This window comes from Patella vulgata, chromosome 3, assembly GCF_932274485.2.
Source record: "Patella vulgata chromosome 3, xgPatVulg1.2, whole genome shotgun sequence".
Taxonomy (NCBI): Eukaryota; Metazoa; Mollusca; class Gastropoda; family Patellidae; genus Patella; species Patella vulgata.
The window spans coordinates 17,036,064-17,050,846 of NC_065881.2; the positions used below are offsets into that span (position 1 = coordinate 17,036,064).

Consider the following 14,783-nt stretch of genomic DNA (forward strand, 5'->3'; position numbering starts at 1 on the left):
TTCAAACATGGCTCCTATCGAACTCTGCCGTATAACTATTATTGAACAGCTAAAATGAATAATTTTATTTTTTACTAAAATTTCTTTACATATTTCAGTACAGTAAATTTGTATATGCCACACTAAAAAAATGGTATAGACAAATGAATTTACAACACTGTACCATAATTAAAAACATGAAAACTAATTTTAATTTGCAAAGTTTCTGTGCGTTATCGAAATTAACAGTCTCCTGGCTTAAAAACACTGTCTGTGAACGCTACAGTCTCCTGGCTTAAAAATGCTGTCTGTGAAAGCTACACTCTCCTGGCTTAAAAATGCTGTCAGTGAATGCTAGTCTCTTGGCTTACAAAACTCTGTCTGTGAACACTAGTCTCCTGGCTTAAAAATGCTGTCAGTGAATGATAGTCTCTTGGCTTACAAAACTCTGTCTGTGAACACTAGTCTCCTGGCTTAAAAACTCTGTGAACACTAGTCTCCTGGCTTAAAAACTCTGTCTGTGAATGCTACTGTCTCCTGGCTTAAAACAATGTCTGAGCAACATGCTAGTCTCTTGGCTTAAAAAACTCTGTCTGTGAATGCTAATATCTGACTTAAAACAATGTCTGAGCAACAGGTACAAAGCCCTTGATATTCTACAGCTTTCAAGAGAACACCATGGACTGCCTTAAGTCATACAAATGTAAAACATGCCAGGAATCTGACCTGGTGGACCTGAAAATCAACACAGAAATTCTTGACTTTAAGGTAGTCTATAAAAAATGCTGAAAATGAGATATTTAAGTGAATCATTTCCTTGTTTTAATAAGTTGATTGGTGTCGAGTACAGGAATGTAGCCATCAATTGATATAAGTATATAGGTGGAGTAGCACAAGATAAAATTGTTCTATGTAGACTTTCAAATCATCTCAAATGGAATGCTATCGACTAAAAATATCTATGATGACTGGGGTGATTGCTCTTCATTAATACTGTCAAAAAATATCAATGCTGATAGGCCCAGTTGCTCTCCTTTGATGCTGTCCAAAAATAATTATGCTGAGTGATCTCCTTTAATACTGTCAAAAGGGCATGTACTTTGTTCTCATTTTGACACTTAAGGTATCCGAACCTCACCAACTGGTAATTCTGATCTTAAGGGGTTTTCTGTTAAGAAATGAAATAAATATTGTTAACTTCTTTGAGTGTTTTTTTAAAAATGCAACTTTGCTTGATAAAAGCATGAGTACCCTTTTGAAACCTAATTGCGTGTTAATAAACTAGTAATTGTTATAATATATTGTTAAACTAGGTATTGTATAACCTCACTGAAACTCTTTCTACAGAAAAACATGTTGAATTGGTTATTGTATAACCTCATTTAAACTCTTTATACAAAAGAACATAATGTTAGAATGCATATTGTATTACCTCATTTGAACTCCTTATACAGAAGAACATAATGTTAGAATGCATATTGTATAACCTCATTTAAACTGTTTATACAGAAGAATGTTAAATTGGATTTGTATAACCTCATTCAAGCACTTTATAGGCTACAGAAGAACATGTTGTTAAATTAGGTATTGTACAACCCCATTTAAACTCTTTCTACAGAAAAAACATGCTAAATTAAACTCATTTAAACTCATTATACAGAAGAATATGTTGTTAAACTACTTATTGTTCAATCTCATTTAAAATGTTTAACTTATCAATTCCTACCACATGGAAATCTTTACTGGTGTTTATAATACTTTTAATAGAAGAAGTGTGAATTGGTAGAAACAGGGACAGGTGGAAGATCTTAGACAATACCGTAAATATTATTGAAAGTACAATCATATGTCTTTTTAGAGCCACTTATCAGTCAATTGTATTTTATTTGGACAATTTATAATTTTTTCATGGCTTAATCAAAGCTAAAAATATACTTAAATTGGTAACAAATAATTAATAAAACAAAATAGAAATATCTTTGAGGTGGTTCGCGTCCCAAACTTGTACATTTCTTCAGCAACCGGACAAAGAAGACGGACATATGCCTTGCAGTGTGCCATTGGGAAAATTTGGACGGGACAATGACATTTCCACATACTCTTCATTGATTTCTAACTGCCTAGAGTTCTTTTATGTGCAGGGCCGTAACCAGCTCAGAGCAACGAGGGGGGCGGGAAGTGTGCTGAGGGGGGCTGTAAAATTAACGGACAATGTATATCTATTTTTTTAATAGTCGACAATTTTTTCACAGGGGTGGGGGGGGGGCGAAACATTTTGCAGGGGGAGAGCTTTGCCCCCCTAGTTTGGTGAGCGTGACCTTGTTTTTTGTTCCATCCAAACAACTAGACATTTCTATCAATCCAAGCCCTATGTCCTGCACCACCAACGATGAGAAACCATGGCTGAAAAAATTACATAGACATACATATGCAGCTAATAACACCTCAATATAATATTTATATTGAAATATTTCAGACTTTGAGTCTGTGTGAAAAGTGATGAAATAATAAACACCAAGTAATATACGTTTGATTATCATCCTTTCTGTTAAAACGTGCAATTATAAACTTACTCGATGTGAGAAAAACTTCAAGAGAAAATTATCTTGATCTTGAATTTAATGGGGGTAATTTTCTGAGTTAAAAAGATGTGATCTTATTTATGAATGAATAAGTTTTGAAAAAGAAGATGGCCGCAGGGTGTTTGTACTGAATATTTATGGGATAATAGGAGGATTACTTTGTTGATATAAAGATGTTAAAAGTCTTGTGAGGGACCATTGAGGATTTCACAGAGGAGATGGATAATATGTTCAACTGTTTTATTAGTTGTGCAGAAGACAGGTTATGCTTACACATTCATGTATCTTGTATTTGTGCAATGACAGTCCTACAGTCTACACACAAACACCGATTTGGCAAAGTTCTGCCAGATAAGTACTATAGTATCTAGTGTTAATTGTTATGGTCCTGATCATCAGCTGTCATTAATAATTACTAGGGTTAGAGAGAGAGAGAAATGGGGTTTAACATTCACTTGATACAAACCAGCTCATTTCGGGAATAACAAGGGGTTCAACCTTATTTCATTAATTCACTTTCTTTAGCACTGGGAGGAAACCGGGGGACTCAGAGAAAACTTTGGACAGGCGACCCTACTTCTTGTCACGTACAAGCGGGGAATCAAAACCAAGCCACTTGACTCAATGACAGATCTTATGATGCAATGCACACGCTTTAACCCGACTGATATTTTATATCTTGATTGATTAAGGACTCAATAAAGACATTTTCAGTGTTGAATAACTTTTCCTACTCCTGAGTGGGACTTGTGCACAAATTTTTCTGTCTTTTTAAGGTTGTGGCCCCCCCGGTCTCTCCCTAGGGTGGAAAAGGTTAGGGAAGGGACCCCAGCTTTCTAGAAATTAAGTTTCCTGTGTAACCTTTCTAATCATTTAAATTGATCATGGCTGGGAACAGGTACACAAAATAAATAATAAACTGTCACGTCTCTTGTAGTCAAACATGCAATTAAATAGTGTATATAATAACCTGTCTAATTCATTCATCTTTAATCAAATAAAATCACATTGTCTGGTGATGTCAGAAAGTAAAAAATGAATGGTTTACTTAATGTTTTGAATGATTTGCTGTGAATTGCATGAGCAGTCGCATGTCTGAGATTTAGAATGGCGATTGTTAGTGTGTAGTGTCGCCATAGGGGGTTAAATGAGGCGTTTTCAAACAACTATTGTAGCATGGCAAGAGTCGTACAAGGGGTGTTAATAAAGTTATATTAAGTAAGACTCATAGTTTACAAATATACTTTTCACAGTTTGTATTATATACCAGCATTGTGCCAAGTGTTTTATGTTATTTTTCCGATTCATCAAGTCTTCACCGAGGTGGTCTTGCTGTAATTGTCAAATTTTCTCACTGGCTTTATGATCTTTCACTGCTATGACTGGATTATAAGGTGTGAATAGAAAAGGGGTTGAAGTGTTGATATTACACAGGAGAATACACAGCAATATGATTTTCAAATTTTAAATTCTCACTATAACATGGGAGATAAATTTTAAATTCTCACTATAACGAGAGGGAGAGAGAAATGGGGTTTAACGTCCACTCGACACAAACTAGGTCATTTCGGGACTAACATATGGTTTAATTTTATTCCAATAATTCGCTTGCGCTTAGGGGTCTTTAGCAGTGGGGGGAAACCGGAGGACCCGGCGAAAACCCACGAGGTTGGACTGGCGACGTTACTCCTTGCCCCATACAACCGGGGATTCGAAACCACGCCAGTTGACTCAATGACAAACTTTATGATACAGCTCGCGCAAGCTAACCATTCAGCCATCCAACCCCCCTTCTCACTATAACATGGAAGATGAATTTTGAATTCTCGCTATAACATGGAAGATGCATTTGAATTTCTCACAATACACAGAGCAATAAGATTTTCAAATTTGAATTCTCACTATAAATGAAATGAAATGAAATGGAGTTTAACGTCCTACTGTTCTGCTCCTAACCGAATTCTCACTATAACATGTGAGGTAAATTTGAAATTCTCACTATAACATGGAAGATGAATTTGAATTTCTCACTATAACATGGAAGATGAATTTGAATTTCTCACTATAACATGGAAGATGAATTTGAATTTCTCACTATAACATGGAAGATGAAATTAAAATTGTCAGTATGACACAGATAATAAATTCTCAGTCTAACTGTGGGGTTGAGTGTCTGAATGGTCTAAGGTGTGCACTTTAGATCATAAGGTCTGTTATTGTGTCAGATGGTGGGGTTTGTATCTCACACATATTTATGATAAGGAGTGTGGTCTCATGTCAAACCTTGCATTCCTTCAACTCCCACTGCTAAAGACCCCAGACGCACAAACAAGTGTTGTGTAAATGATAAATCCCATTTAACTCTCTAACACAGAAGATACATCTAATTCGTTATTGCAGTGTTCGATGACATTTTGCCCGGACAGCGTCGTTACCGCCTACTCTTCATTACCCTTCACTATCAAATCAAGGGACCTTTTATGTGCATGCAGACCTCGGTTCTTCATCCCATCCAAATCGTGAGACACCTTTTTCTTTGTTCATTAGTGGAGTGAAATGCAACTCATTGACTGAGACCAAAATTTAAACCCCGAGCCCAAACCATCCGATCAAAGTTGCCGATTCTGATTGTACAGCATACTATATTACACACCCCAAAATATCCTATAGCTGAGGCTGTATAAATAAAAATGGAATCCTTTTTGATTTGTATTTTTTTCAGATTATGAAATTGTAATACCTGAAGTTTACACATCCGATGGAACCAAAATAACTGACAGCATCTATCATAAAAGGCATAAAAGAAGTATAACACAACATCATTTACTAAAAATAGACATTAGCAGTCTCTCCGAACAATTTCAGTTAGAATTGTGGGAAAATAAAGAACTGTTAGCTCCGGGATTTAAAGTTTATCATCGGAAAGACAAGAAAGGTAACTCCTCCGATGAAGCGGTTTCATCAGATGAGATTGAGAAAGAAGCAGCATGTTTGTATACGGGTAGAGCTACGTCACATCAAAATAATACGGTGGCTTTATCCGTCTGTGATGGAATTGTAAGTTAATTTTGATTATTTGATTCTGTTCATTGAAATATTTGTGTAAAAATAAAATATGTTTCAGTTTCTGATTACAAGATGCCCCTGGAAGCCACAGTGGCTCAGTGAGAAGGTTCTAGATCTCACTAGCTAGGAGATCCTGGTTCGATCCTGGTGTTGGCAGAGAAAGTTCCTCAGGAATTTTCAACAAAGTTTCCCCTTGTCACACACTGTAAGGTCCCTTGTAAAACATTGGCGTGCACGTAAAAGAACCCTTTGCGGTTGAAATTTGATGAAGAGTAGGTGGAAACGCCTCTGTCCGAGCAAAATTCTCCCTCATCACATTGCAGACACCTCATCCAATTCCATCTCATTCTATTCTAAACTAATGGCCAATTAAGCCCCCTGGGATTCTTGTTTTAAAGATTCATCTTGTTGCTCTGCTTATTATTGAATTGATCTATTTAAAAATATTTTCTTAAAAACATAACAATCTTGAACCAGTGCTCATCTTGAAATTAAAAAAGGCGTTGTGTTGTATCATTTTTCTATCCATGTTGTGTAGACAGCGGGAAGCCTAACACTTTGCTCTCTTTCTATATGTATTTTATTAAGCAGGTGGTTATATCCACAGATCTACAAGTAAATAATACGATCGTTTACTTTCTAGTCAGTGTGTGAAGAGATTAAAACATGCTGAACATATAAACTAATTCTGCTTATAAAGTAATTTGAAACATCTCTTACACTGAAATCAAAAAGAAACTCACAATCAGCACCAATGCAAAGATTCTCAAAATTTTGTTAAATGATGTCAATACAAACCATCATAGAATTCCAAACATGTTATCACTTAATTCCCTAAACTTCAAAGTTTAAGGAAAATGTAACTCCGATTTAAATTTGACTTTGAAAATAATCGTCTTTATGTGTTGTGTTGTGGTACTGTTTTGATCATGGTTTTTGATACGCCCATATGTTATATGGGAGGACATTGTAAACATCACCTCTGTCCGTCCATCTGTCTCTCTGTTTCTCTGTTCACTGTTCTTGTAAATGCAGGTCAGAGTTTTTGTGACAATTCTTCTTTTTGCTGTAGTTTAGGCCAAACCAATTTAATTTTTAATTATTTGGAATCTCGATAAATAAAAAGCCAAATGAGTCTCATCAATTTTAAAACTTGAAAATGTGAAATTAAGACCTTTTGAGAAGAGCAATTGATTATTTTGGGGTTTTTAAATTATTATTTTTTCCCTAGGAAATAGGACACAAAATTTTAATGGGTGTACCTGAGGAAAAAAGTTCAAATTAGTGTGGTGGCCTTACTATAAAGATAAATAAACGGAAACCCATTTTTAAGTCGATAGTTTAAATTATTTATACTTGGATTCAGCATTCACATATAATATTACTTTTTACTTAATCTCTGGAAGTCCTCCACCTGGTAGGACTCCTTGGCTGCAGCCCCCAAGGCCCATGAGTCAATCTTGGTCTCGAGTTACTGGCCCTGTCACTGAAACCTTGTAAACATTCTAGAGTTCAGAATTTTTAAGACTTATTTTCTAAACATGGTTTGATTCTTTTTTTTGGGGTCAGCTAGTCAAGTTTGCTGAATTTCTACCCCTGTCACTGTAAATGCTCAACAGAACAGAGTTTGTTTATTCCCTTCTTCAAATTTGCTTGGATTGTTTGACTAATGTAATGCAGAACTTCTATTAAATTTTAGTTTTGCACAGTTATTGTCCCTGCCTTTCGAATCTTCTAAACGCTCACTAGGCCAAAGTTTTTGAGAATTTTTTTCCAAGATTGCTGGAATTGTTTAGCTACTCGTAAGGAGGGATTACCAAGTCAAAATTCAGTCACTCATCAAATTTCTTTGTAGCTATTGCCCCTGACCTGAAAACTTAACAGCTACCATTCAAAATGTTTCTGGTAGGCAAATATACATTGCTTGGCAATTTTATGTTTGATTAAATGAATTTTATCGATTTGTAAATGTTCAATTGATGAAGATGCAATATATTAAGATGATATATATATACATGTATAGACATTCCTTAACATACCAAGACATTGCACTTATTAGTTTATAATAGAATATGAAATATTTCTAGTGAAACAGGCAGACTAATTCAATTATGTTCTGAATTTGAATAATTTGGAATGTTGAGTGGAGTTATTCACTTTATTTGCAATGTTTGAAGCCAAATCTTTTAAATAGTTGAAATTACTGTGTGCTTCATTCATGATTAAGTTTTTAAATTATACTCACTGTATAGTTCATTTGTGGTAACATCCTCTGAAGTGTCCAATTAAAAAGAACTTGAAACACATTTGCATAGAAATTATTGGATTTCTGTATTTAAACATTTATTGTGAGAATATTTAAAACAGATGTTTTATTATTTCAAGGGGGGGGGGGGGTGTCTAGTGGTTTAACCTCGTGGGTTTTCTCTGGGTCCTGCAGTTTCCTCCCACTGCTAAAGACTCCTAAGTGCAAGCAAATTATTGAAATAAAATTGAACTATATGACCAGTTTGTGTTGAGTGGGCATCAGTTGTATTCCATAGAATTATATTCCATAGAATTTGGAATTGTATTCTTCGGAATTATATTCCATAGAATTTTAGTAGATTATAATTGTACTGTAAAATAAGGAACTGTATTACAGAAAATTGTGTCCTATGTCGATTAATATTGCTACATGGCACCAGTTCAAAAAGACTAAAACCATACAAAAAATAGTAATTGTATTGTATAGAATTGTCCTGTTTGAAGTCAGCTGAAAATGAATTTGTTGACGACAAGAATCTTACAAAAAATCACCCAGTAATAAGCATTTATTGTTTCATAGAATTGTGTCTTATGTAGATTCATATAGGAACATGCAGCTAGTTAAAAATGAGTTGAGTTGATTTGATATGACAAAAAAAGAATAGTTGTATTGTATAGACAATTCTTTTGTACATTAATATTGCAATATAAAGCTAGTTGAAAATGACTCTGTTTGATAAAGACTAGCTAGAATCCTATAAAAAATCACTCTGTACTAAACAGTTATTGTGTTCCATAGAACTGTGACCTGTGTAAACAAAAGGAATCATTTTACGCTCAAAGGTTACTTATGATGTAGGAAAAAAATATTGTTTTTAACAATTTCTTTTGGTATAGTAGAACAAAAACACATTTGACATTTTTCTGGTTTTCTTGTTGTTTTGAAACATCTATTGATAAAAACTGTTAATGTAAACATCAAACGTCAGAGTTCCCTGAATGAATCATTATTGTTTGATGTAGAAAATCTTGACCAATCCATTCCCTAATCTTAATGACTTCTGCCTCAATTGACCTTTTGGGTAAGTTTCTGTTCTTGTTTTTCTCTCACTTTACAATCTCTTGGATAAAAAATTGGCCAATCCTTTCGAGCTTCTGAGCTTCTACGCAGGAAAGATTTTTCTAGTTATAAAGTCTTCAAAATAAAAGGATAACAGATATTTTTGATCAAAAACATTATTGTTGTTGTTAAATATCAGGTGTGGAACATGGATAACAAATTTGCTAATCCTTTTGGGCTTCTGATATGTATAGGATAGATATTAAAATAGTTAAATGTCATGTGTACAATATTGATAAAATATTGCCCATCCTTTCAGGCTTATATGCCAGAAAGATGTTTCTAGTTGTAAGGTCTTCAAAATAAATGGATGGCAGATATTTCTGATCACAAACATTATTGATATTGTTAAATGTCATGCATGTAATTACAATGAGGTCTTGGTTTGCAGGATAGGCTAGGAATGGAGTTGATCTGTTCTTAGGCAATCATTAAAAAGAAAGTTTGATTGAAACACACATTATGTTGATACCGGTAACTAGATATTGGATCTTCATAATGAAAAGAAAAGGAATCCAGGACTTTCTAGATAGAGAGTCCAGAGCCCTACTACTTGACTGTTGCAACCCCAATCTCAACACACTTTGCACATGCTCTAACCTAAACCATCTGAGAATTAGGGCTAAAAGGTTACAAGGTACTTCTCATCCTAGAACTTGCTAGTCAAGACTCAGGTGCTGTACTGCTCGGCTGTTGCAACCTCAATCTCAACAAAAGTTCTGCTCCGAACTGGGCTAATGAAGACGGGCATACGCCATACAGTGTGCTATGAGGGAAATTTGGCCCGGACAGCGCCACTACGGCATATCGAATTCCAACTGTCAAGGGATCTTTTATGTGCACACCAATGTGTACACAGGACCTCGGTTTTTCATCCCATCTGAACGACTAGACAGCTGTTCTTGTCGGGCCCTCTGTCCTGCATCACTGACAAGGGAGAACCATGCCGGAAAATCTGGATGAACTTTCTTAGCCAATGCAGGGATCGAACACCCGACCCCCAGGCTAGCGAGCCAGCGTCTTACCCACTTAGCCACCGTGATCCCCTCAACAAAAAGTAAGCGATGATGTCTTTATTTAAAACAATTCTGTTTGTGGTGTGGTATATTTTGATACATATTATGTACCTATTAAAACCATGTAAGGTGACCTTTATGGTACAGACAGAGAGACATGGAGACATGTTAGACATTACACTTTAAACCCTTGCGACCTTTTCATCATCCAAATTACCTCTCCTATCATAAATATGAAAAACGTGTGAATATGTACCCCGGGCGCAACTAGATACTAAAAATGGTTACAGCAAGTATTGTTTCTGGGGTGTTTCGTTTGCAAATTTGAGTGGTGCATGTGAATATTTCATGACATTTTTGTGAGCTTTTTTATATAAATTATTGTGTAACCTTTCATTATTTTATAAAAGAAAATATCTGATTTTTTTTAGTTATTGTAAATGGTAAATGTCACATCATGAAACAAGTTCCATTTTGATTTATTTTTTTTATTTGTGTTACATGTGCATGATATTGTCTGTCTAGGGCATGGTGTGCCTGAGTTCTGGCAATTTACACAACAATTATGAGTAATGGGTTCTTTTATAAGTTCAGGGTATTGCCCTTTGAATGACCATACTGTGTTGCGTGTTTATGATTGATTTATTGTCCTCCATCTTCCGCAGAAAGCATTAGACTATTAAAATGGGTCTGACTGTCTGTGTGTCCTTCTGGCTGTGTGTCTGTCTTTCAATTACGTTTTTGGACCACAAGAACTCTGCTTCTAATTAAGGGAGAATGCTCAAACTTGGTGCAAATGTTTATTAGGTACATGTCTTTACTGAATTCGATGATGTCCGTCATACCTTTTGAAACACAGTAAATCTGATTCTGATTGAATGAGACGGATGAAACTTGATGTATAATTTCATTATATCAATACCTTGACTTAGTTGGATAATGAACATTTCCTTAGATTAAGCAGAGTGATAAACCATTAGTTTGCTTAATGCTTTATATAATGATTAATGTACAAGTATGTCTAATGAAGACGGGTAATGAGCCTATCTGCTATGGGTGAAATTAATTCGAGCACATCCATAGAATCTTGTAGATGGGACTGGAAATAACGATTTTAACTGTTTCTGACAAAATATAAGGTACTGCTAAATTAGTACCTGACACTTTAGACTTTGTGTGGGGACATGCATTAAAAATATTAACAACACTGAAAAAACACAACTTTGTACCTAACAATATTACAAATATCAGATTGTTCCTGACATGTCTATGACAGGTGCCTTATTTCCAACCTTGCTTGTAGAGGCTCCTATTGCTAGGAGCGGGGTTGGGTGGTCTAGTGGATTAATGTGTGCACATGAAATAACAAGGTCTGTCATTGAGTCAAGTGGGATGGTTTCAATTCCCCATTTGTACGTGACAAGGAGTAGGGTCGCCTGTCCAACCTCGAAGAGTTTTCGCCAGGTCCTCCGGTTTCCTCAAACAGCCAAAGACCCCTACATGCAAGCGAATTATTGAAATAAAATTGAACTGTGTGCTAGTCCTGAAATGACCATGTTTGTGTCTAGTGGATGTTTAACTCTATTTCTATCTCTCTTTCCTATTGCCAGGAAAATATCTGTCTCATGAATTTAGGACATTTTAGAATAAGTGTCAAAGAGTGTTTTTTAGGAAAAGATATTTTTTTGTTATAAACACATATATCTTCTATTATTCTTTATTGGTTTGTTGATCTTCTTTTCATTTGTTTTTTTTACCAGAAGCATGCTCGTAATTCTAGAAAATAAACGTTTTCAGTTTTTGTAGACCTTGATGTGACATAAGCATATAGCTTTGAGGTGGTCCTATTTATTGAATCAACAATGTAAATGTTAAAATAATAGTATGACATAACAATACAAAGAACTGTGATGCAATCAACTTGTTTACGTTGTTATCCTGCCTGCACTACGATTATTTTCACAGAATGCGGACATCCCATTCTTTTCAGTGACAGGGGGATCACGTGGCTAAGTGGGTAAGGCGCTGGCTCGCTAGTCTGGAGGTCGGGTGTCCGATCCCTGCATTGGCCGAGAAAGTTCATCTCGATTTTCCGGCGTGGTTTCCCCTTGTCAGTGATGCAGAAAGGAGGGCCTGACAAGGACAGTTGCCTAGTCGTTCGGATGGGACGAAAAACCGAGGTCCCGTGTACACATTGGCGTGCACGTAAAAGATCCCTTGGCAGTTGGAATTTGATATAAGAGTAGGCCGTAGCGCTGCTGCCCGGGCAAAATTTCCCTCATAGCACACTGTATGGCGTATGCCCGTCTTCAATTAGCCCAGGTTAGGTGCAGAAGAGTAGGACGTTAAACCCCATTTCATTTCATTTCATTTTTTTCAGTGACAGAGACCAAGTTTTTGAGTTTGTACTGGATAGGAATCCAACCCCTTAAAGTGAAATATATTGATGAGAGAGAGTTGTTTTAGTTGAATTAATCTACTGAAAGTCAAATATGTTGAACTACCTGTAGTAGTTCTTGCATGTTATAGGACCTTTGAAATGTTTTGAGTGATTTCTGATTCTGAAGTTCTGTTTATGATTAGGAGATAGACATGTTGTGTTTAGGATATTGCATCTTTAATGGAAAATTTAGGGCTACAATTATAGTTCTTTCCCACTGGTCTTTTAATTTTATTGATATATTTATTGAAATACACTACATTGTTAAAACTGGTGCTTTCACTCCCGCTGGGAAAAGGTTATACCAAAGCTTGAACACCCAAAAACCTAACTTGTATAAAACGCTTTACTAAATCCCTTTAAATCAGAGTGCCTGCAGATAATAGCATTAATAAGTAGATAAATCATCTGACCATGCCAACAGGAAAAGCCAGGTTATCTAAATATTCTTTCTATGGTCAGGAATATAGCTCAGTAGGTAGAGTACTGTACTGTTGTTGACTACACAGTTTGATGCAGTAGACTAGGGATTTGTTTGGAACCATTGGAGACTCAGTGTGTGACGCCTGTCCAACCTTGTGGGTTTCTCCGGGTCCTCCGGTTTCCTCCCACTGCTAAAGACCCCTATGCGCAAGCAAATTATTGAAATGAAATTAAACCATATGTTAGTCCCGAAATGACCTAGTTTGTGTCGAGTGGACGTTAAACCCCATTTCTCTCTCTCTCAGTGTGTGAGGCGCATGCCCATAATTAACCAGAAGATACTGGGTTTGATTCGGGTGTTAGTAAGAAAATTCCACCGGAATGTTCAGCTTACTTTCCCCTTGTCTGTTCACCCAGCAAGGATCAGGGCCAATCATTCGGATGTGATGAAACAGCAAGATCCTGTATACAGTTGGTGCAAATAAAAAGAACGTTAAACCTTATTTCATTTTGCGGGTGCTGGATGGATGAATAGTTATCTTGTACGCTCTGTTTCATAAAGTCTGTCATTGAGTTAACTGGCGTGGTTTCGATTCCCTAGTTGTAAGTGACACGGAGTAGGGACCACTTGGGTTTTCTCCGGGTCCTCCGGTTTCCTCCCACTGCTAATGACCCCTACACACAAGTGAATTATTGAAATTAAATTGAACCATATGTTTGTCCCGAAATGACCTAGTATGTTTCGAGTGGATGTTAAAACCATCTCTCTCTCTCTCTCTCTCTCTCTCTCTCGGGATATTTAATAGAGAAAGGAACAAGAGGAAACCCAAGAGGTTTGGCAGGCGACCCTACTTGTCTCAATGACAGATCGTATGATCCAATGTGCACTCATTAGTCCACTCAACCACCCAACCCTGATATAAAAGCTATTCAGATATGTATCATATTACTTACACCTTGTGTCATTTTTACCCTTAATTTGGCAGACTATTAGATAGCGAATGTAGCGCATATGGCGCTCACATCCATGTAAAACATTGTTCAAATGGCAATTGAACAAATCTGTTCTTAAGTTTGGCTTATTAACCTTTTTAATGCACTGGGGTCACAAGTAAGAACTTGTTATTCTAATAGATAAGAGGAAATCAATCTTTAACAGATACAACGTAGAACTTGTCACAATAAACATTATCACATGACTTTGAAGTTACACCAGGTGGTGCAACGTGAAAATGTGTAAAACGGGGACCAGGGTGAAAAGCGTAAACAAAAATTTAACATGTTTTTATACGATGTCATGCCTGAATCAATATGGAGTTAACCCTCACCTTTAACCTCAGACAAATAAAATTTAAATGTATTCAGAATTTGACAAGTTATCACCCCGTTACAATCTGTATATTAATCTAACAGATGCATTAAATATGAACACACTGACTTCATTTACTATTGTATTGACACTAATAGCTATGTCAGGACCAGATCATATTGGCATCTATATTTTATTTCATATATAAGTAACAAGATACATAAATGGGAAGGTTTTAAGATTATATTTGGTTTGTATATATGGACAGAGAGCTATATGCTAGTTTTAAAATTTTTTAACGGGCATGTACATGTAGCTCCATTTTTAAGGGCATATTGCTCTATTCAGCATAACCTTAATATATACGAAAAAGGGTCGAAAATTACATATTGATGTACATGTATATGAATGTATAAACTGATTTACATGCAGTTTTCAAAACTTTTAATGTAATTTTTAATCAGTTTATGTGCGGTGAAATGTGTGTGTGAGCAGTCCACAGATGTTTGTGCCGAGTTAGTCCAGTCTATAAGTTTCTTTTTTTTCTTTTTTGTTGTTTGTGGATATGTTTTGCTTTGTTCAGCAAATTTTAACATTACAA

At 35.9% G+C, this 14,783-nt stretch overlaps 1 protein-coding gene across 4 annotated transcripts in view; it reads left to right on the forward strand.

The window, feature by feature from the left end:
• Positions 1–14,783, forward strand: part of LOC126816800 (A disintegrin and metalloproteinase with thrombospondin motifs 16) — a 104,950-nt gene that overhangs the window by 48,402 nt on the left and 41,765 nt on the right. For all 4 annotated transcript variants that reach the window (XM_050543520.2, XM_050543516.2, XM_050543518.2 and 1 more), the window contains exon 3: positions 5,284–5,618. In XM_050543520.2, the coding sequence (XP_050399477.1) occupies positions 5,284–5,618 (335 nt within the window). The remainder of the gene's footprint in view (positions 1–5,283; positions 5,619–14,783) is intronic.